Genomic DNA, 21,856 nt, shown 5'->3' on the forward strand with positions numbered 1-21,856 from the left:
TCAGCCCTGACGAAGGGTCTCGGCCCGAAACGTTGACTGTACCTCTTCCTAGAGATGCTGCCTGGCCTGCTGCGTTCACCAGCAACTTTGATGTGTGTTGCTAGTCACTCCTTGTGGTGGTTGAGGCACTGGTCAAGACAGAGGAGGGGGGAAGGGGTACAACCCTCCCCAGACTGCAGAGTCCTCTGTGTAATGGCTGAGCTTTGCTGCTGCTCCTGACACTGTTGTTCCCCTCGGTCCCACATTGCGAATCTCTCTGCTCCATGGCACGTAGACTCTGAGCTGAGGACGGGCATGGATTTCCTCGGTGTGATTCCAAACATTCCTTGTCCAAGATATCCCAAACGTTCCAGAAAATCCACGGGAGACAACAAACCTGCTGGATTTTGTCTGTAATATTACTTGAACTGGGTAGGCTCTGACTGTAAGATCACAAGGAGATACAAGGTGCAAAGGGAGGGATCACACTGGAGGAAGTCTGGGGGAAAGGATAGAGGAGGGGGAAGGGAGGGTCACTGAGTGGGTGGGAGGAAGATCGTTGAGGAAGAAGGATGGTCATTAAGTGAGGAGATGAGCCATTCTCAGGGAGGTGAAGGCACTCGGCCCAGTGAGGAGGTTGAAGATCCCCCAGGCTGGGACTCTGTCTCTCACCTCCACCCCGAAGACTTTCTCAAGTGGAGAATGACTGCTGAATTGTACTTTTCCAGGTGACCGGGATGTTTGAGACATGGATTGAAAAGCTGGTGGTGGCTCTGTACCAAAGGGAGCCTGACTCTAATGTCCTTGTCGTGGATTGGCTCAATCGTGCTCACCAGCACTACCCAATTGCAGCCCAGAATACTCAGCTGGTTGGACAAGACATTGCCAAGCTCATCAACTGGTTGGAGGTGAGGAGTTAAAACCCTGGCTGTTGTCAAGGAAACTTTCCTTGGGAATTCTTTATAAATGAGTGATATTCCTTTGTGCTTCTTATAGAAACAAGTGAGAGTTCCAACTAGCAAGATGCACCTAGTCGGCTACAGCCTGGGTGCGCATGTGGCGGGTTTTGCAGGAAGTCACATAGGCCACAAAATTGGCAGGATTACAGGTAATTCCTCAGAAACTGGGACCTGTCCGAATCAGAATCAGGTTAAGTATTACTGACGTATGTCATGACATTTGTTTTGTGGTAGCAGTACATAAAATTATTGCTAAAAGTTACAATAAGAAATATATGGTGCACTTTCTACACCTGCCCCAGGCATTCAACCTCTGAGATCTCTGCATCTCTCCTGCTCCTCCTTCCCTCCAAATCCTCCTCGGTATCTAGCCTGTCGATTACTCATGTCCTGCAGATCCATGGCCTGGTGAGAAATGTTTTCCCGCCTCAGTTGCTGTCAAAGACCATTGAACAGCTAGGTCAGATGGAACACAGAACATTGAACAGTCCTCTGCTCCATAAAAATTATGAAAATCTTACCCCACTCACCTCCTTTAAATTCTCACCCCAAAGCTTTGTCCTCTGGCATTGGACAGTTCTACTCTGGAGAACATCTGTGTCTACTCTAGCTATCTTTCATAATTTTATAAATTTCTATCAAGTCTCCTCTCAGCCCTTGATGCTTTAGAAAAACAGCCTAAGTTTGTCTAACCTCTCCCGATCCAGACAGCATCCTGATGAACTTCCTCTGCACCCTCTCCAGAGTCTGCACTCACAATGGGCAATCAGAACTGCACAAACTGCTCCAAGTATGCCAGAACCAAATTTTATACAGCTACATTACAGCATATTTAAAGACAATAATTTAATCTAAATATCGTTCAATAATTAAAAAAATAGTATTTCTAAAACACTTAAGAAATAGAAATTAATCAAGAATTTGGTACTAAATAAACTAGAGAAAAACTGACCTCTAGCTTGCAAGTATCTTTCCAATTCCATCCAAATGGATGAGATAACAGCACTCCTGGTGTACACTGAGAGCTGGGCTCAAAGTGCCCCCGGCCCCTTGGCTCCCTCTTGACCTTGGGAAAAGTTTTGGACTATATACCCTATCTGTGTCTCTCACAATTTCATATGCCTCTAATAGGTCACCCCTCAGTCTCTGTCACTCCAGAGAAAGCAATCCAAGTTTGTCAGAATTCTCTTTGTAGTTAATGCTCTCTAATCCAGATATCTTTCTGATGAACTATACCTTGCCCCTAACCCTGATTCACATGGTATCTGACATCTCCCTGACCTTGATCCCTGTGATATGCATCCTTCCCTGTGATCTCAATCCTAACCTTGAGCTCCATGGTATCTGATCTTGAGCATTGTGTTATCTGACCTCCCTCATCTCCTTCTCTTGGCCTTGAGCTGTAACTCACTCAACCTTTTCTCGTAAGACGTGGCCTCTAATCCAGGCAGCATTCTGGTAAATTTCCTCTGCAAAGCTTCCACATCCGTCCTATGATGAGGTGACCAGAATGACACAATATTTCAAGTGTGGTCTAACCAGGGTTTTATAGAGTTACAACATTACCTTGGAGCTCTTCAACTCAATCCCAGACTAATGAAGGTGGACACACTACATAACACCTTAACTATCCTATCAACTTGCACTGCAACTTTGAGGGATCTATGGATATGAACCCCAAGATCTCTCTGTTCCTCTATGTAAACAATAGGATCACACCTGGTTTCCTCTGCCTCTCTGACACCCCATCTCAGCCAGAATTGGAAAGTGAAAGTCAGTTTGTGTATAGTCTCCCATTTTTTTTGTGAAGATTGACCTAGGATATTAATTTCCTAGACCTCTGCCCACAGTTATATTATCAGCACAGAGTTCATTTTGTGTGGACTCGTCTACTTTCAAAGATCAGGTTTAATTTATTCCTGTCTCAGGGTGTTCTTTGAGCTGGAGGTTGTGATTCTGACACTGTTTTGCCCTTATCCCCTGTGTACAATATGGACATTGGGGGCTGTGGATTTGGGGATCTCACCTTTTCACAGCACAAATATACTTTTGCAGAGACTGGATCACACTTTAATCTGCAATCCATCACTTCATTTAATATCTTCAGGCTAAATCACACAGTTAGGAAATTTCAATGGGAACTCTGGCCTTAACTACTTCAATGTGATGAGTATGTCTGGGATAGATGAGATGGTAGTGTTTCTCATGTAGTGTTGCCAGGACTGTTGGATTGTTTTGACTGTGGTTCTCTTTGTCACATTTTCTGCGGTGAGCTGAATTTAAGATTATTTCTGAGCTGCTTACAGCCAATATAATAATGCTTTGTCATGGCAACTGTTCAGTAATATTTGGGTAATCTTGCATATAGTTTGATTAAGGATTCTTGTTCACTTAACTAATTCATTATGGTTTATATGTAAAAATATATGAATTGCATACATCATCACGCTACCACATGATGCGTGTGTGCCTCGCTTAAAGTAAACATAGACTATGACTTACGTTTCGAACTCTCCATCATTTCCTTTTAATTAGTTTAATATTATGAAGTTACAAAACATATCAATGGTGACAAGGTAATTTAACAATGAATCCAAGGCAGCTACCAGCCTATTGAAGCACAGCGAGGAATGGTTGAATAAAAAAAAAAGCAGAGGACATGCAGAAACATTTGAGTAAAAAAGGCAGAAAATGGAAGAATTCATAGGCTCATAAACAGTGAGAACCGGGTGACAGCAATCATAAATAATAGCAGAAATGGCTGACTACATCAAAAAGATAGATGCATTAGATTAACGGACAGGTAGGCCATGCATATTGAACTAATTCAACAGTGTTTTGAAGCAAATGAAATAGTCAATGAGTCCTGCCAAAGGGTTTCAGCCCAAAACATTGACCGTACTTTTTTCCATAGATGCTTCCTGGCCTACTGAGTTTATCCAGCATTTTGTGAGTGTTGCTTGGATTTCCAGCATCTGCAGATTTTCTCTTGTTAACGAAAAGCGAATGCCAGTTTTGCTGAGTGCATTGGGTTTAAAGGCATACAGTTTTCTTTAAAATTTAACTGCTCCAACCAAATCAGCTGAAATGAGCTTTGCTGGTATTGCTAAAGTAATGCAGGAACATCTAGAACTGAAACCACTGTTGATTGCTGAACACTTTTAGGTTTCATAAGTAGAATTAAAAGGGGGGTGAGTAAATTTCAGCTTATGTGGCTGAACTGAAGAATTTGTCTGAGCATTGTCAGTTCAGTAATGGGTTTAAAGAAACATTAAGAGATCATTTAGCTTGTGGAATCTTACAAGAAAATATTCAAAAATGTCTCCTAACTGAAGAACTTGCATTTAAAAGAGCAGTTGAAATTGCTGTATCAATGGAAGCAGCAGACTGAGATGCAATTGAGTTGCAGTCAGGAATGAAAGTGAGTATGAACAAAATTGCTATGTGTAAACAAAAATTAGCCTAGCTGAACATAGTCATACTTTATTGATCCCGAGGGAAATTGGTTTTCATTACAGTTGCACCATAAATAATTAAATAGTAATAAAACCATAAATAATTAAATAGTAATATGTAAATTATGCCAGGAAGTAAGTCCAGGACCAGCCTATTGGCTCAGGGTGTCTGACCCTCCAAGGGAGGAGTTGTAAAGTTTGATGGCCACAGGCAGGAATGACTTCCTATGATGCTCTGTGTTGCATCTCGGTGGAATGAGTCTCTGGCTGAATGTACTCCTGTGCCCAACCAGTCCAAATTGTATTACCATTGTGGCAGGGGCTCACATACACCAGACCAATGCAGGCTTAAAGACAAAACTTGCAGGGGCGTCACGTGATGACGTGGGATTGAGACGTGTAAATTCAGCTCTCCCGCAACAAATCAGTAAAGTACCGTTTAAATAAAACAAAGTTGGTAAATATTTTTTGAAAACTATTTATAAACTTTGTAAGACTACTTTACGATATGCCTCCTAAACCGCTACAAAAGAAGTCTGCTGTTGCGAAGCAGCCGCGAGACGGGAAGAAAAAAGGGCCTACTGCAACGATGGAGCCTCGGACTCAGGTTGGATCTCTTTCGGTAGAACAGGGAGCAATGGCGGTGGCAACGGTTGCTCCGAAGAAGACAGCGGAATTGCGCATGCGCAAAGAAGAGCGCATGCGCAAATCGACACAACGCAAACTACAAGAACCGACACCCTCTGCAATTGAAAGTGACTCAGAGTCAGAACTGGATTCTGCAGAGAACACAGATGAAGAAGAGGAGGAAGAATTGGAAGCGAGTGGAAGTAAAGGAGATGATAGAGACAAAAGAGAGGCTGTATTGCAATCAACGGCTGAATTAAGGAAAGTAAGAGAGGAGCTTAGAGATACGAAGAGATGCTATAATAAAGTTATGGAAAGACAGGACAAAATGGAAAAGAAGCTTCAGAAGATGGAAAGAGAAATGGGGCTTATGAATGATAGAGTGGAAAAAACAGAAAATGATTTGCTTGTCTGGAACTCGGAAAGAAACCGACTCTTGGAGAAAGTGGACATGTTGGAAAATTTCAGTAGACGTAATAATATTAAAATTGTTGGTCTTACAGAAGGTATGGAAGGAGAAAACCCAATAGAATTTTTTCAAAGATGGATCCCGGAGGTTTTGCAAATGGGAGAGGAGGTTCGACCAATTGAAATTGAGCGGGCACATAGAGCTTTAAGACCAAAACCAAAAGATGACCAATATCCACGATCGATTTTAATAAAATTCTTAAGATTTCAAGACAAGGAAAAGATTCTTCAGGCAGCTGTTCGAGCTGCCAAAGATAGAAAAGGGCCATTGATAATTAAAGGGAAAAGAGTTTTTTTCTACCCTGATATAAGTTACGAACTTTTGAAGAAAAGTAAGATGTTTAATCCACTGAAAAAAACCCTATGGGAGCATGGTTATCAATTTATACTGCGTTATCCTGCAACTTTGAAGATGTTTTTGTCTGGTGGAGAAAAAAGATTTTTTGATGACTACCAGAAAGCAGAGCAGTTTGTGCAAGATTCTCTGAATATTCACCAGATACAAGAACAAACTCAGGAGAGCGAGAAAGATTGAAGATGAAGATTGGGCTTAAGAATGGATTTGTTGGATTTTTGAAGCTGGATGAATGTATAAATATAGTATTAATTATATGAGGGGGGTAAGAAAGGTTAACACTGGAGGAAATTAGCTGGGAATAATAATACTAATTTTGTCTATATATATATAACTTTTTTTGTTGCGGGGGAGCTGGAAGAAGCACTGATCGATTGCTACGTTAATCATGTGTGCAAGCGTGGCTTTTGCCGCGACCCGTAAAATGGAGGGGGGTAGTGTTGTGTATCTTTTCATTCACAACATTAGTGGGGGGGTATTTTGTTTTTTCTTTTTTTTTCTATCTTTTTTTTCTCTTTTTGCCTGGAAGGTTGGGGGGGAACACATAGCATCATGGTGAAGTTTAAAGAGATTCCCCAAGGAACTATGAGAGTTGAGAAGATAAGTAATGTTTTAGATTGGGGTAACTTTGTTAAGAATAATGACTAATTTATTGAATTTTATGAGTTTTAATGTTAATGGGCTTAATGGACCAGTGAAAAGAAAAAGAATCTTAACATATATTAAAAAAATGAAGATAGATTTAGCTTTTTTACAGGAAACACACCTAACAGAAACAGAACATCAGAAACTAAAGAGAGATTGGGTGGGTAATGTTGTTGTGGCCTCATTTAATTCAAAAGCGAGGGGAGTAGCAATTTTGATCAATAAAACGTTACCAATTAGAATACAAAATGTAATAACTGATTCTGCGGGGAGATATGTGATTATACATTGTCAACTTTTTTCCGAACTATGGACTTTTATGAATATTTATGCACCAAATGAAAATGATGCAAAATTCATACAAGAAACTTTTTTGAATTTGGCGGATGCACATGAAAAAATATTAATTGGAGGAGACTTTAATTTTTGCTTAGACCCAGTCTTAGATAGATCAACCAAGGCTGTTATAAAATCGAAGGTAGTAAATCTAACTTTATCATTGATGAAAGATTTAAATTTGATTGATATATGGAGAAGAATCAATCCAAAAGAAAGAGACTATTCGTTCTATTCCCATAGACATAAAACTTATTCAAGGATAGATTTTTTTCTATTATCAATGCATATTCAACACAGAGTGAAAAATATGGAATATAAAGCAAGAATATTATCAGATCATTCTCCTTTATTAATGACAATAATAATGGCTGATAAGGAAGAAGTGGCTTATAGATGGAGATTTAATTCAACATTATTAAAACGTCAAGATTTTTGTGATTTTATGAAAAAGCAGATTCAATTTTTTTTGGATACAAATTTTCATTCAGTGGAGGATAAATTTATATTATGGGATGCGATGAAAGCATATCTTAGGGGACAGATAATAAGTTATACGTCTAAAATTAAGAAAGAATATATGGCAGAACTAGATCAATTGGAAAAAGAGATTACAAGAATAGAAAAAGAATCACAAAGATATATGTCAGAAGAAAAACGAAGACAACTTGTCAATAAGAAGTTACAATATAATACGCTTCAGACATATAGAATGGAAAAAGCAATTATAAGATCTAAACAAAGGTATTATGAGTTAGGTGAGAGAGCACATAAAATTCTTGCCTGGCAGTTGAAAACAGAACAAGCTTCCAAAACAATAAATGCAATTAGAACAAGGGCAAATAAAATATCTTATAAACCTCTTGAAATAAATGAAACCTTTAAAAATTTTTATTCTGAATTATATCAATCAGAATCCCAAAACGATGTTAATGAGATAGAAAGGTTTTTATCACAAGTTTCTCTTCCAAAATTGAATTTGGAAGAACAGAGGGGATTAGATATGCCTTTTACATTAAAAGAAGTTGAAGAAGCTTTAGGATTACTTCAAAGTAATAAATCTCCAGGAGAAGATGGTTTTCCACCTGAATTTTATAAAAAAATTAAAGATTTATTATTTCCTCTTTTTATGGAACTAATACGTCAAGCAGAAAAAATACATAAACTTCCAGAATCTTTTTCAACAGCGATTGTAATAGTATTGCCAAAAAAGGACAGAGATCCTATGAAGCCAACATCATACAGGCCTATTTCTTTATTGAATACAGATTATAAAATAATAGCAAAAATTTTATCGAATAGATTATCTAAATATTTACCAAAATTAATACATATGGATCAAAGACAAAACTTGCAGAAAATACAACGAAGTAGGACACATACAAATAGCATGTCGGGCAGACAAAAGTAAGTAGAGAAGAGAAAAAAACATTAAATTGCAGTTTCAAAAAGAGCTCTGATTTTCATGCTGTTGATGAAAACTCTCATAATGATGAGAGTGACACAGGGTAGCCTTTACAGCATAATTTACAGCATTCATATTTACTAGCAAATTAATTAAAATGGAATTGGACACTGGCTTGGCTGTTTCAGTCTTTCCGTAAAATGTCTTCGAATGGCATTTCAAAGATACTGTACTGAAGCCTGTAGATATCCATACAAGAACTTAAAATTGGAGAAAAGATAACTCATGTGGGAATGACGTTTGTAACAGTGAAATACAACAACCAACAAGCCACAATGAGCTAGTAAAAACAGAAGGACCAGCATGGTAGGGTTGTGACAACTACAATTTGACTGGAGGTCCATCCACTATTTGCGTGCAACATTCCATGCAAAAGAGTCAACTGAAAGTGAATTAAAAAGGGTACTGGATGATGCCACAGAGGTGTTCAGAGATGACATTGGAAAACTCTGACATACCAAGGGTAAAATTGTATTAAATGAAAATGCTGCACCCAAATTTTACAAAGCCCATCTGGTTCCTTATACCATTTGTGAAAAAGTAGCCAGTGAGCTAGATTGCATGGAGACTGACAGATTTCTTTCCAAGGTTCAGTGAAGCCTATGGGTAATGCCAGTGGTCCCAATAGCCAAGAAGTGTGGGCTTGTCAGGATCTGTGGTTATTTTTAGGTTACCATCAACCCAGTACTGAAAGTAGATCAGCAACCTCTGCCTAGGATAGAGGATATCCTTGCAGACCATTCTGGAGGAAAACACTTCAGCAAAGTGGACTTAGCTGAGGAGATGGAAGAAGGGTCCAAAGTGTTTCTCACCATAAACACTCACACAGGGCTTTATCACTAAAATAGGTTTATTTTGGAATGGCATCCGCACTTACACTGTGGCAGAAAGCTATGGACCAGGTGCTGCAAGGTTGTCTAGGCACTCAGGTTACCTGGTAAGGATGACAAGGAACATCTCCGAAATCTCAATATAGTGTTAACAAGATTAGAAGGTTATGGGCTAAGAGTACAATGCAACAAGTGTGAATTCTTTAAACCAAGCATCACTTGTTGTGGTCACACAATGGACACGCAAAGATCACACAAGTGTGCTGAGAAAATTCAAGCAGTGGTGGATGTTCCAAGGCCAAAGGACATCACAGTTGCAGACCTTTTTAGGATTTGTCAATTACTATAATAGGTTCTTGCCAAACCTGACTACTGTTCTCCACACATTGAACTCATTGGGGCAGATCAGGAAGAAATGGCAATGGACAAAGCAGTGTGAGAAGGCTTTCTAAAAGGTAAAGGAAATGATGACATCAGACACTGTACTGAACATTATGAAGCTTGCCTGTGACATCTCTTCTTATGGTAGAAGTGCAGAAGCTCCAGCTCCCTCATTTTTACCAGCACTGAGATGAACTTGTCCTTGATGAAGGTTGCCTTATTGAGAGTTGCTGAGCACTGAGGTGCTGGAGGAGCTATGTCCTGGTCATCTAGGCATGGTTAAGATGAAAGCATTAGCTCAAAGCTTTGTCTGGTGGCCTGATATGGATCAGCAGATCGAGCAGCTCACCATGCATTGTGTAGGATGCCAAAGATGCCAAATGCAGCATCTCTCCATCCCTGGACATGGCCTGCATTACATTGGCAGAGGATGCATATAGATTTTGCTGGACAATTCATGGACATGCTTTTTTTGATAGTAGTGGATGCAGCTACAAAGCGGTGAGAAGTTTTCCCAGTAGCCTCCAGTACAGCCTCACACACTGTTGATGTGCTGAAAAGCCTCCCTGCAAGGAAGTTTGTGGTGGAAGTTTCAGTCATTCCTGAAAATGAATGGAGTAAGACGTATTACATCTGCACCATAGAACCCAGGAACAAATGGCTTGGTGGAAAGGTTTGTTCAGAGTCTAAAGAATGCACTGTGAGCAATGTCAGCAGAACACACAACATTAACACTGAATCAGAAACTTGCCAATTTCTTCTTTGCATATCACAATGCAGTACACTCCATAACCAACAACTCTCCAGCTATGCTAATCCTGGGTTGTCCCTTCTGTTCATGCTTGGATCTCCTCAAACCCAATCTCAGAAGGCTGAGTTAAATTGAGGGCTCCTCAAACAAGTAGGTTTGCTGTTTCACTCCTGGACAAGCAGTCTGTCTATCTATCTCTTTACTGACCAGTATGTCTTCAGACTGTGGGAGTAAACCAGATGACCCAGAGGAAACCCACAGATTCCACAGGGAAGACATAAAACTTTTTCCAGATGATATCAGAATTGAACTACAATATTCTAGGTTGTAATAGCATCGCACTAACTGCAGCACCCATGCCTGTCTTGTGCTGTGATAAAATGTTGTGCAATGCTCTGTCCTGGAATGCAGTGACCCACTGTTTACCTGCCCTGGAATGCCATGACCCACTGTTTACCCGCCCCGGAATGCAGTGACCCACTGGGTACCCGCCCCGGAATGCCGTGACCCACTGGGTACCCGCCCCGGAATGCCGTGACCCACTGTTTACCTGCCCCGGAATGCAGTGACCCACTGGGTACCCGCCCCGGAATGCCGTGACCCACTGGGTACCCGCCCCCGAAATGCAGTGACCCACTGTTTACCCGCCCCGGAATGCCGTGACCCACTGTTTACCTGCCCCGGAATGCAGTGACCCACTGGGTACCCGCCCCAGAATGCCGTGACCCACTGGGTACCCACCCCAGAATGCCGTGACCCACTGGATACCCACCCCTGAATGCCGTGACCCACTGGGTACCCGCCCCAGAATGCCGTGACCCATTGGGTACCCGCCCCGGAATGCAGTGACCCACTGTTTACCTGTCCTGTGGTGCGTGGTACATTGTACGCCTTTCTAGTGGTGTTGTGGTATGTTGTACACCTGAACAGTGGTGTTGTGGTATGTTGTACGCCTGTCCTGTGGTGTGTGGTATGTTGTACGCCCGTCCTGTGGTGTGTGGTACGTTGTACACCTGTCCAATGGTGTTGTGGTACGTTGTACGCCTGTCCTGTGGTGTGTGGTATGTTGTACGCCTGTCCTGTGGTGTGTGGTATGTTGTACGCCCGTCCTGTGGTGTGTGGTACGTTGTACACCTGTCCAATGGTGTTGTGGTACGTTGTACGCCTGTCCTGTGGTGTGTGGTATGTTGTACACCTCTCCTGTGGTGTTGTGGTATGTTGTACGCCTGTCCTGTGGTGTGTGGTACGTTGTACGCCTGTCCTGTGGTGTGTGGTATGTTGTACGCCTGTCCTGTGGTGTGTGGTACGTTGTACGCCTTTCTAGTGGTGTGTGGTATGTTGTACGCCTGTCCTGTGGTGTGTGGTACATTGTACACCTGTCCTGTGGTGTGTGGTATGTTGTACGCCTGTCCTGTGGTGTGTGGTACGTTGTACACCTGTCCTGTGGTGTGTGGTATGTTGTACGCCTGTCCTGTGGTGTGTGGTACGTTGTACGCCTTTCTAGTGGTGTGTGGTACGTTGTACGCCTTTCTAGTGGTGTGTGGTATGTTGTACGCCTGTCCTGTGGTGTGTGGTACGTTGTACGCCTGTCCTGTGGTGTGTGGTACGTTGTACGCCTGTCCTGTGGTGTGTGGTACGTTGTACGCCTGTCCTGTGGTGTGTGGTATGTTGTACGCCTGTCCTGTGGTGTGTGGTACGTTGTACGCCTGTCCTGTGGTGTTGTGGTATGTTGTACGCCTGTCCTGTGGTGTGTGGTACGTTGTACGCCTGTCCTGTGGTGTGTGGTACGTTGTACGCCTGTCCTGTGGTGTGTGGTATGTTGTACGCCTGTCCTGTGGTGTTGTGGTATGTTGTACGCCTGTCCTGTGGTGTGTGGTATGTTGTACGCCTGTCCTGTGGTGTGTGGTACATGATGTAGCTGTTCCATGGGGAGGTGGTATCTGATACCTTTGCCAAGTGACCAGTAGCTGCACTGGGATGGGAAGTGATTCAGATTTTCTAGCTGTGTGTTCTTTGGGTGACATTGCTCCTTTTGTAGCCTGCAGTCTCCACTCGTTTTGTATTCACTGGCCCACTCTTTTGCCTCTGCTGGGATCTCGTCAGCTATCCAACTCACCAGTTCAGGCTCTCGACCATTCTTGAGACCCACACCTTCTCAGCTCGATTGTCTCCACAAGCTCCTCCTTCATCCTGCCTCTTGTATCTCCACACAATTGGGCCAATGAATATCTTGGGCCCTTTTACATACAACTTTACCAACCAAGCATTAAATGTTAAATAATCTACTGGATGAATTCAGCAGGTCAAGCAGCATCTATGGGAGGGAAATGAATTGTTGACATTTCTGGTCAAAACTGAGAGTGCAGAGGGGAGATGGCCAGCATAAGGAGAAGGGGAATGGGCAAAAAGGAGTCTCAGGTTATAAGTGGACTGGAGTGGAATGGTGGACTCCTGTCTCACCACTCCCTCTGTCCTCTTTATATTGGCCGTGTTATCTCAGTTCCCCACCCTGATGCAGGATTTCACCCTGAAATGTAGATAATTCCCCCCTCTCACCATTGACGTCGCTTGATGTGCGGAGTTTCCAGCAGTTTGTTTGCTTTTCCAGATTCTAGCATCTGCAGTCTCATGTGTCTCCATGTTTTGAACATCTCCCTATTCGCTGGACATTAGCTGAAGATCTTGAGCCCCTCCCGCTATTGGATTCTGTGGAGGCCACGGTAGTTCTCCAAGGCTCAGCGCCTTTTCCAGCATCTCATTGGTAGCTCTGATATTTGGAAACTCTGAAGACCAATTGGATAACTTCCGTTTGTCCCTTGATGGAGAAAACGTTTGTCCTTCCCCTTTGCCATTTCATAGTCAGATCCATGTGTCCCAGTCCCTGTTTCATCCTCTAACACTGGTAAACTATGCAATGGATGGAGTCTGTAGCTGGCTTACTCAGTGTGTGTGCCTCAGAGCCAGTACCTCATCCCTTGGCCACTGAATCCACAAATGAGCTACATTGCAAGTTTATTCTGGAGTTTCAGACATGTCTGCTTCCTCCATCTTGGCAATGCTCAGAACTGACAGTTGTACCATCTTGAGTTGGCACTATTTGGTAGACAGAGTCAACGAGCAATACAGCATAGGTACAGACCCTTCAGCTCAACGAGTCCAGTGACCATAGCAACCGCAGTGACCACCCAGCCAGTCCCAATGTCCTGTGTATGGCCCATATCACTTTGAGCACTGCCCCTCAATGGGCCTATTAGAGTGCTTCTTAAATGATACTATAGTACCTGCCTGAACCATATACTTACTACCCTCTGTGTGAAAAGTTGCTCCTCAGTTCCCTTTTAAATACTTCCTTGTTCTTGCATTTTTCGGAAATGTGCTTCCTCATCTTTCAGTGTGTCTGGGGTGTCTTGTATGTCAGTGGTTGGCCTCAGTGTCTGAATTCAACATGTGGCTCTATTTGCGGGTGTTCCAACACCTCTCATTGTTTCTTTAACTGATTTACAACCTTTTGTCTGTTGTAATGCTTGCCTGAAGACTTCAGGAACCATACACTGCTGTCATTTCCCTCACTAAACGATGATGCTGCAATATGCCTGTGTTAGTACCCTCAATTCCTCCTCCTTGCTTCAGCTTAGGGTATCCTGTGACAGTCCATGATCGTCCCTGCACTGGGACCTGTCCCTCCTCACCCCAACGCTCAATACCAGCTGTGCTGATTCAAGACACATTCTGAGCAGAACTGTACCAGATCAGAGGGAGAGGCCGTACACAGTGAAAGTAGTGGTGCCATGAGTGTGTGTTGGTCCTTCCTTCCAGGGCTGGATCCGGCAGGGCCGGTGTTCGAGGGGGTCCACGCTGAGGAGCGCCTGTCCCCGGATGATGCCATTTTTGTTGATGTCATCCACACCTTCACGAGGCAGTCTCTGGGGCTGAGTATTGGGATCCGACAGCCCGTGGGACACGTTGACATCTACCCAAATGGAGGCCACTCTCAACCAGGCTGTGACCTACAGAGGGCCGTGAACAACATTGCCATGTATGGTATTTATGGTAAGAGTGAGGGTGAGATGGTGTGGTTACTGAGGTACCTGCTCCAGGATGCTGGCCTACATCCTGCCTGGGAGACTGGGTGCTGGTGGGCAAACTGGTATCTGTTGATCTTGTTCGGTGTCTCCTTGGGACAAGCCTCCAGTCCCAGTGATCACGTGACATTGACTCCAGTTCGATCCAACAGAGGCCAAAGCTGCACCAAGTGAGACCAACAGAGCTCGAAACCTAGCAGATGGCCCCATTCATCCTCCAGCCCTCACATTAGAAGCCAAAGCACCAGCTGTCACCATCTCTCCAGGTTCACTTCACGCATTTCAAGAACGTCACACCAAACATTGCAGACAGACTAGTTTCTCCCCGTTTTATGGGAATTCCATCTACTTCAAAACCAGGGTGTGTGACGCCCCTCCTGTTCCCACAACATTTCCTATCTGTCTCCTAACGGCTCACTTTTCCAAAGCAAACTTGGACACACTGGTATCTACCACCAAAGTCATGAGTTAGAAGTTAAAAGTCCAGTGATGCTCCTGGTGATGTCCAATCAACAAAGATCTCCCAGTATGGAAAACAGCTTCAGTTCCCCTGCCAATGGCCATCTATGATAATTTCCTGTCCCACTTTCTGTAACAAATGTTTCCAAACTGTCCTTTGAACATCCAGGTGTCCACAATCCTAGTGAATCAGAGAAGCAACCTGGGATGTTGTCAAAGGGGTGGTGCAGGCACTACAGTGAGGTGGTGAGAGTAACCATGTCAGCCTGGGCGTAGATCCAACTCCAGGTCCTCTAGGAGGGGGCATGCAGAACTCAGACACCACCCTCTCCTTTGCAGGCTGTGGGCTTTGCCCCCAGTTATTGTCTCACCCAATGGGCGCAGGACACAGAGCAGTCCAACTTGCACCAGTCTGATCTCCCTGTGATCAATCCACTGTCCTCAGTGTTCAGTGAGGTGTCCCACCAGTAGACTGTAGTGTGCAGCATCTGTAAAATGTACTGCAGTTACTCAACCAGGCAGCCACAGCAACACCTCTCAAAGTGCTGACCTGTGGGACTGAAAAGGACAAAGGAAGTGGGAACATTGCCATGTACAGGTTCCCCTCCACCTACGCACCATGCTAACCTAGAGATTATTGAGTAGCACACACAAAATACTGAAGGAACTCGGCAGGTCAGGCAGCATCTATAGGGGGAAGTCAACTGTCACTATTTCGGGCTGAGATTTTTCATAAGCGCTGAAAGTAAACTGTTCATTTCTGTCTATAGATGCTGCCTGACCTGCTGAGTTTCTCCAGCATTTTCTGTGTGTTTCTCCAGACTCCAGCATCTGGAGAATCTTGTGTGTATCTTCTCAAGATTAATGATGCTGTGGGACTCCCGTCACAATGGCACCAAGGGAGAACTCCAGCATCTGGAGCTGGATAATAAATGTTGATCCCTCAGGTGTCCCCCTCCAGAAGCTGAAGAAAGACCCTCTCAGGTGCTGACCTACCAAACCCTTCAAGCTCCCTCAATCTTTAGACCTTAGATCAGGCAGCTTGAGTCAGGGACCTTAGGTTGGGTGTCACCTCAGTAATGTGGGTAACAGTTCAAAGCCGAAGCGGGGGGTGCAATTGATCTTTAGTCATTCCAGCAGGAGAGGGAACAGGAGAGGATTGATCAATTGTCACCCACATGGTGATATGTAGGGAGAGACAGGGAGCAATTGGTCTACTGCTCTCTCTGTTGGGGGAAGGAAATTGGTCCATTGTCATCGCACTGTTGGTGGTGGGGATTGACCTGTTGTTACCCGTGGTGGAGGGAGGGATGGGAGGGTTGTGGGTAATGGAGCAGCGATCTGGTATATCAAGGCCCGTGGTTCACTCTGAGAGTTGAGCCGGGTTATGGGTGGAGGGTCACCCCGTGTGCGGTGTGGTGTACACAGATGCTGACCACCACGTCTCTGTCTCCCCACAGCATTCTCGGAAGCTGTGAAGTGTGAGCACGAGAGATCCATCCACCTTTTCATCGACTCCTTGCTGCACAGTGATCAGCCATGCATGGCGTTTCGCTGCAGCAACCACCACTCCTTCGAGAAAGGCATATGTCTGAGCTGCCGCAAGAATCGATGCAATACGCTGGGCTACGGTGTGACACGGATCTGCAACAAGAGGGCCAGCAAGATGTACCTGAGGACCAGAGCTGAGATGCCTTTCCGAGGTAGGGGCGGTGTGAGAGCAGCGAGGGGGTCCGGGCAGGGGATACTCTCTGAGTAGGGTGTCTCTTTGAGGGAGGGGCTAGGGCAGGGGGTTTCTCTTTGAGGAAGAGGCCAGGACAGTGGGATCTCTCTGAGGGAGGGGCTGGGATGGGTGATTTTCTCTGGGGGAGGGGCCCCAAAGGCCATTCATTCTTGTCTTTTCAGGTGTAAGATCCAAACCAGGGAATTTAATCTCCCCTGACTGGTCTCTGCTGGTGAGTGGGTGAATGGAGTTTACCAGGAAGGATTTACCAACTCCTGTCCATAATGGGGAGGATCTCACAGTGAGGTGCAGTTTGAGGAGTTTGGAAGAGAGCTGGAAGAGGTCCGTCTGTTCCGACTGGGAGGCCGTTCTATGCAGTCAGGGGTAGGGGGGGGCAGTTATTCTGGAGATCGTACTATGGGCATGGTTGGAGGAAAGTTGTTTTATCATTTTGTTCAAAGGTGATGACCTGGAACTTACTGGAGTATCTGTCGGAGCCTTCTCGGGGCTGTGGGGAAATTGTGTGGGCTGCTATGATTTTGACTGGGTGGTGGGAAGGTGATGGGGCTGAGATAGAGTCTGAGGATTCTGTGCTGACCCAGGGCACTATCCTGGCCCAATGAAACATCACTCCCCCACCAGCCTCAGATCAGACCTGAACCAGGGCAGGCCCACACCTCACACCTGCACAACCTGAGACCACCAGCCACTGGCACCATCACAGACCAGCATGGTCTGGGAGCCCAGGCATTTTAACTGCCCCTCCCCTGCCTGGTGTCTGAGACAAGCAGGGGTTTAGCTACCCTCCAGTTCTGACACCACACACATCTCACTCTCTGTTCCATAACAAGGATCCCTTCTCCTCCCTAACACCCACCCCTCCCGACTTCCGCTGTGCCACATGCACATCTCATCTCATCTTAGGCCCCAGTGTGACCTTCAGACCATGGGCTTCCCTCGTTCCCACCTCCATAACCTTATCTGCATTCTGTTTCAACACCTCCCCTGGCCAGCTTCCCTCGTTCCCACCTCCATAACCTTATCTGCATTCTGTTTCAACACCTCCCCCGGCCAGCTCTGCGCCTCTTGGCACACAGGGTTCTGGGACAGGTGGGTCAGCAAGCTGGCCTACAGAAAAATCCCACCTTGGCCAGGTCTGCTGGAACTTTAACAATGGAGGAGGAGGGGTTTGTTCAGCATAAACCCACCTGGTTCACATGTCCCTCAGAGGAGTAGGTGGCCCCAGCTCCACATCAGGATTGACTCACAGCCAACCCCTGACATGACCTACAAGACAGACACCATTGTTGGCCCGGCTGTGGAACCCACACACCTCCAGTCCTGGGCTACTGCTCCCTCCTTTGGGCTATCTGGTCTTCATGTGTTTATAGACCAGTCTTGGATAGCAGAGGGTATGATGGATCAAACAGCCCCATTATGGACTTGCTGCTCTCTGCAGATCTACTCTTTACTTCTATTATAATTGGTCTACTCATTTAAATCTCAATTCTATTTCACCTTATTGTCTGTCTGCACTGCATTTTTCTGTAACTGTAACACTAATTCCACATTCGCTTATTGTATTGTCTTGTATTACCTTGATGCATTGATGTGGTGAAGTGATCAGCACAGATGGCATGCATGTCAAAGATTTTTACAGTACCTCAGTACACATGACAACAATAAACAAAGCAACACACACAAAGTGCTGAAGGCACTCAGCAGGCCAGACAGCATCTATGGCAAAGAGTAAACAGTTGACATTTCAAGCTGAGACCCTTCATTTGTGATTCCATTCTCCTGTCCCTGGTTCTGGAATTCTTTCCAACACTCCTTAAAATCCAGCTGTCCGACCAAGCCTCCGCTAATCTTTTCCCACACGTAGTTTGGTTCAGAATGTTCCTGTGAAATGGCTTAATATTTTACAATCCAGTCATTGGGCCAAGTGCCCTAGGACCAGATTATTTCTGACAGAGACACAGGGAGTTAGCGTTTCTGGTGACAAATGGATCCTTCACTAACAGACACAGTTTATACTAACTGACAAACCAACTGACCGGTCAGGAGATGGTGAGGATTGACCAACGTACAGTGAGAGAGCAGGGAAAGAGAGACAACGTTGGATCAATAGTCAGCAAAGAGCACCTGATGAAAAGTCCAGGCTTATTCCTCTCCTGCTTGACTGCTGAGTTCCACCAGCATTTTGTGTGTATTGCTCAAGATTTCCAGCACATGCAAAATCTCTTATGTCATAGATCACCTTGCCTGGCCGTGGGTGTACGGAGGCAGCACAGACTCGATGGAACGAATTGCCTGCCGCTGTGTTGTAGAGTCTGAATTGCAGGGCACAGAGACAGGCCCTTGGGCTCTCTACCTTTCCCGTCGATACTGATCATATTTACCTGCAAAAGGACCACGTCCTTCGAGGCTTTGCCCATTTAATTATTCATCCAAATCCCTCTGATAAATTGCATCTGATTCTACCACCTCAGACAGCATGTTCCAGTTATCAATCTCTGTGTGAGAACAAAAACTTACCCCTCAGGTTACCTTTCAAACACCCTCCTCTCATCTTAACATATCTCTTCACGTGTTTGATATCTCAGAAAGGATTCTGAATATCTGTCCTATCTATGCTCCTTATGAATTCATATGTATATGAATACTGAGTCACCACTCAGGCTCCTTTACTCCAGCAAGTCAAGCCCAGCCTGTCGACTCTCTCTCCATGACTAAAGTTCACTCACCCAGGCAGCAGCTGGTGCACTCCTGGGAGGGGTCTTTATTGGGAATGGGTTAATGTACCTGGTTAGAAAGTTTGAATCAGTAATGCAGAAACACCAAAGCAGTCAGCTACAAAGTTCGAAGTATGTTTATTATTAAAGTACATACAGTATATGTTACCGTATACTACCCTGAGATTATTTTTTGTGCCATTTGCAAATATAATTTACAAAGAAAAACTGTATACATGAAGCCTAGCAAATCAGCAACGTACAAAAGGAGACAAACTGTGCAAATAAAATAAAAATATAATGCTGAGAACATGAATTGTGAAGCGTTCTTGAAAGCGAGTCTGTAGTTGATAGAATCAGCTCAGATTAGTGGGGATCGTCACTGATTCAGGAGCTATGTACTGAGTTCTTTCTGTTCCTTGCTTCCTGTTGAGAGTGTAGACGGACTCACATCCCCTGGGATTGTGGCTGGAGGGACACTTCAGTGCTGCAGCAGTGGTGGGGCTGTGTTCACCGACCTGCCTCAGGCCCATTTGCTGCTTTAAGCCCCTGACACCAATAGCCAGTCTTTCAAAGAAGTTTGAGCAGGGGGCTTCAGGGGTAGGTGCCCTGGGTGGAAAATGAGCTGCTGAGGATCTGGGGTGGGTGGGTGCATCAATCATAAAGCACCATCATAATCCAGTGAGTTATAAATCAAATAGCAGTGACTGGCCATTACACAGACACTGTGTCTCAGGGTGTTCTACAACAACACTGTTCCACCACCCTTGTGCCCTGGCATGAGTGCTGCCCTCTGGAGACTGGGCTTTTCCACTGGCATCAGCAGTGGGGCCCCCACTGGCTGTGGAGCTGGGCTTTGTCCCTGAGATAAGGAGCATCCTGTCTTTTAGGCCCAGTGTAATTCTCCAGGAAAGCCCTGCTGTCTCCGTAGGAAGGTCTGACCACAACTCAGGCTGAGGACATCTGGAACAGTGCAGCCGCCAGAGGCTGCAAACGGATAGTAACCAACTGTACTTTCTCTTCTTCCCAGTTTATCACTATCAACTGAAGATTCACTTCTCCAGCGGGATTACCCACTTCGACATCGATCCCACGCTGTCTGTATCTCTTCATGGGACCAAGGGTGATGCTGAGAACCTTCACATTGAAACGTGAGTCAGATTTCTGACACCATGGGCTCAGCCTCTGAGTAGAAGCTCAGAAGCCCAGTGCCGATTTGCGTGAGATAACACCGTTTCTTCCTGGACTCGCTGACTGGCTGCAGAATTGGATGTGAGAAGATGCTGTTCTCAGTGGGTGCCTGCGGTGGGGGCTGAAGCCTCCGATCATACCTTTACTTCAGCGCAACCTTCCGATAGCTACTGAGTAATTCCAGCCTCCTCATCCTCCCCCCACCCTCCACCCCAACCCGATTCTTTCCCCACACCCACAGCAACCCCTCCCCATCCCTTCTCTACTCCCATTTCGAGCCAACATTCACCATTGCGTACCCACCAGCACCCCGACCCTCCTGCAGCTTCAGAATCTTGCCCAGAAGCTATTGAAGATTGTAATACTCCCCCACCTGCCCAGCACCACCCACCGTTCTTCCTGCCTGATCTAACTGTGCCGTCCCACTGCACAGGGATCCCAAATCATCGTGTTCCCTCCTTCAAAGCCAAGATTCCACAGCAGGGTCTTACAGAGCAGACAGAATTACCCATGATCCTTGTGTCAAAGTTTATCCTTTAGCCAATGTCACAAGAACAATTACTGAGTCATTTTTAAATCACTCTGTCTGGAGTGACCATACTCCCATATGCAAAGCGCTTCTGAGAGAGGCAGTTTTATTCTCAATAATAGTGTCCATTCCCTGCCACTGTTTGTGAGTGTGCTTTGATAAGGCACCCTGTCCTATTACTTGTGCAGGCTGCGTGTTCCTCCTGATGGGAGTGACAGCTATCTGTCTCAGGACCTCACTTCAAGATACATCAGAGCTGTCAATGGAGTTTTACATGACTCAGTGTCTGAATGTAATGAGGAGAGTGGATAGAGGGTAACAGGTGGATGTTGTATATTTAGACTTTCAGAAGGCATTTGATAAGGTGCCACATGAAAGACTTGTCCCAGAGAGTTGTGATAAATAGGTGTTTCTCTGGTTGGTAGACAATGGTGACCAGGGTACAGCAGGGATCATTGCTGGTCCCACAACTGTTCATGATATAAATCAAATAATTGGAAGAGGCGACCGAGTGTAGCATAGTAGGTTGGCTGATGACACTAACTTTAGTGCAAACAGGTGACACTGCGGCTTGAGGCCTAGTCCTTGCTACGACTGAGGTCCCAACTCAGGAAATGTCCTGAGACAGGGCCTTGGTGGGGATGTGGGGAAGATGTCTCAAGAAAGGAAGTCCCAGTGGGGGCAACATCCCAAGATAAGAAGTCCTGGTGTGAGGGCAGGTTGAAAAAGAAGGTACCAGTAGGGGAGGTCCCAAAACAGAAGGTCCTGATGGGGTAATCATCCTGAGAAAGGAGGTCATGGTGGAGGGGTAGGGGACGACATCCAAACAAAGAGGTCCTGATCAGGTGAGGAGACGTCCCAAGACAGGAAGCCCTGGGAGATCTCC

The 21,856-nt window shown here is 45.1% G+C and overlaps 1 protein-coding gene across 8 annotated transcripts in view; it reads left to right on the plus strand.

Annotated features, from left to right (window-relative positions):
- LOC134337569 (lipoprotein lipase-like) overlaps positions 1–21,856 on the plus strand; it is an 83,565-nt gene that overhangs the window by 22,374 nt on the left and 39,335 nt on the right. For 7 of the 8 annotated variants that reach the window (XR_010016023.1, XR_010016024.1, XR_010016025.1 and 4 more), the window contains exons 3-7: positions 708–887; positions 976–1,087; positions 14,068–14,301; positions 16,253–16,495; positions 20,281–20,401. Coding sequence is in view for 5 of the 8 variants with exons in the window: in XM_063032706.1 (XP_062888776.1) it covers positions 708–887; positions 976–1,087; positions 14,068–14,301; positions 16,253–16,495; positions 20,281–20,401 (890 nt within the window). In the remaining 3 variants the exon portion in view is untranslated. The remainder of the gene's footprint in view (positions 1–707; positions 888–975; positions 1,088–14,067; positions 14,302–16,252; positions 16,496–20,280; positions 20,402–21,856) is intronic. The other variant, XM_063032708.1, reaches the window with a different exon arrangement.

Source organism: Mobula hypostoma, chromosome 24 (assembly GCF_963921235.1).
Source record: "Mobula hypostoma chromosome 24, sMobHyp1.1, whole genome shotgun sequence".
Classification (NCBI taxonomy): Eukaryota; Metazoa; Chordata; class Chondrichthyes; order Myliobatiformes; family Myliobatidae; genus Mobula; species Mobula hypostoma.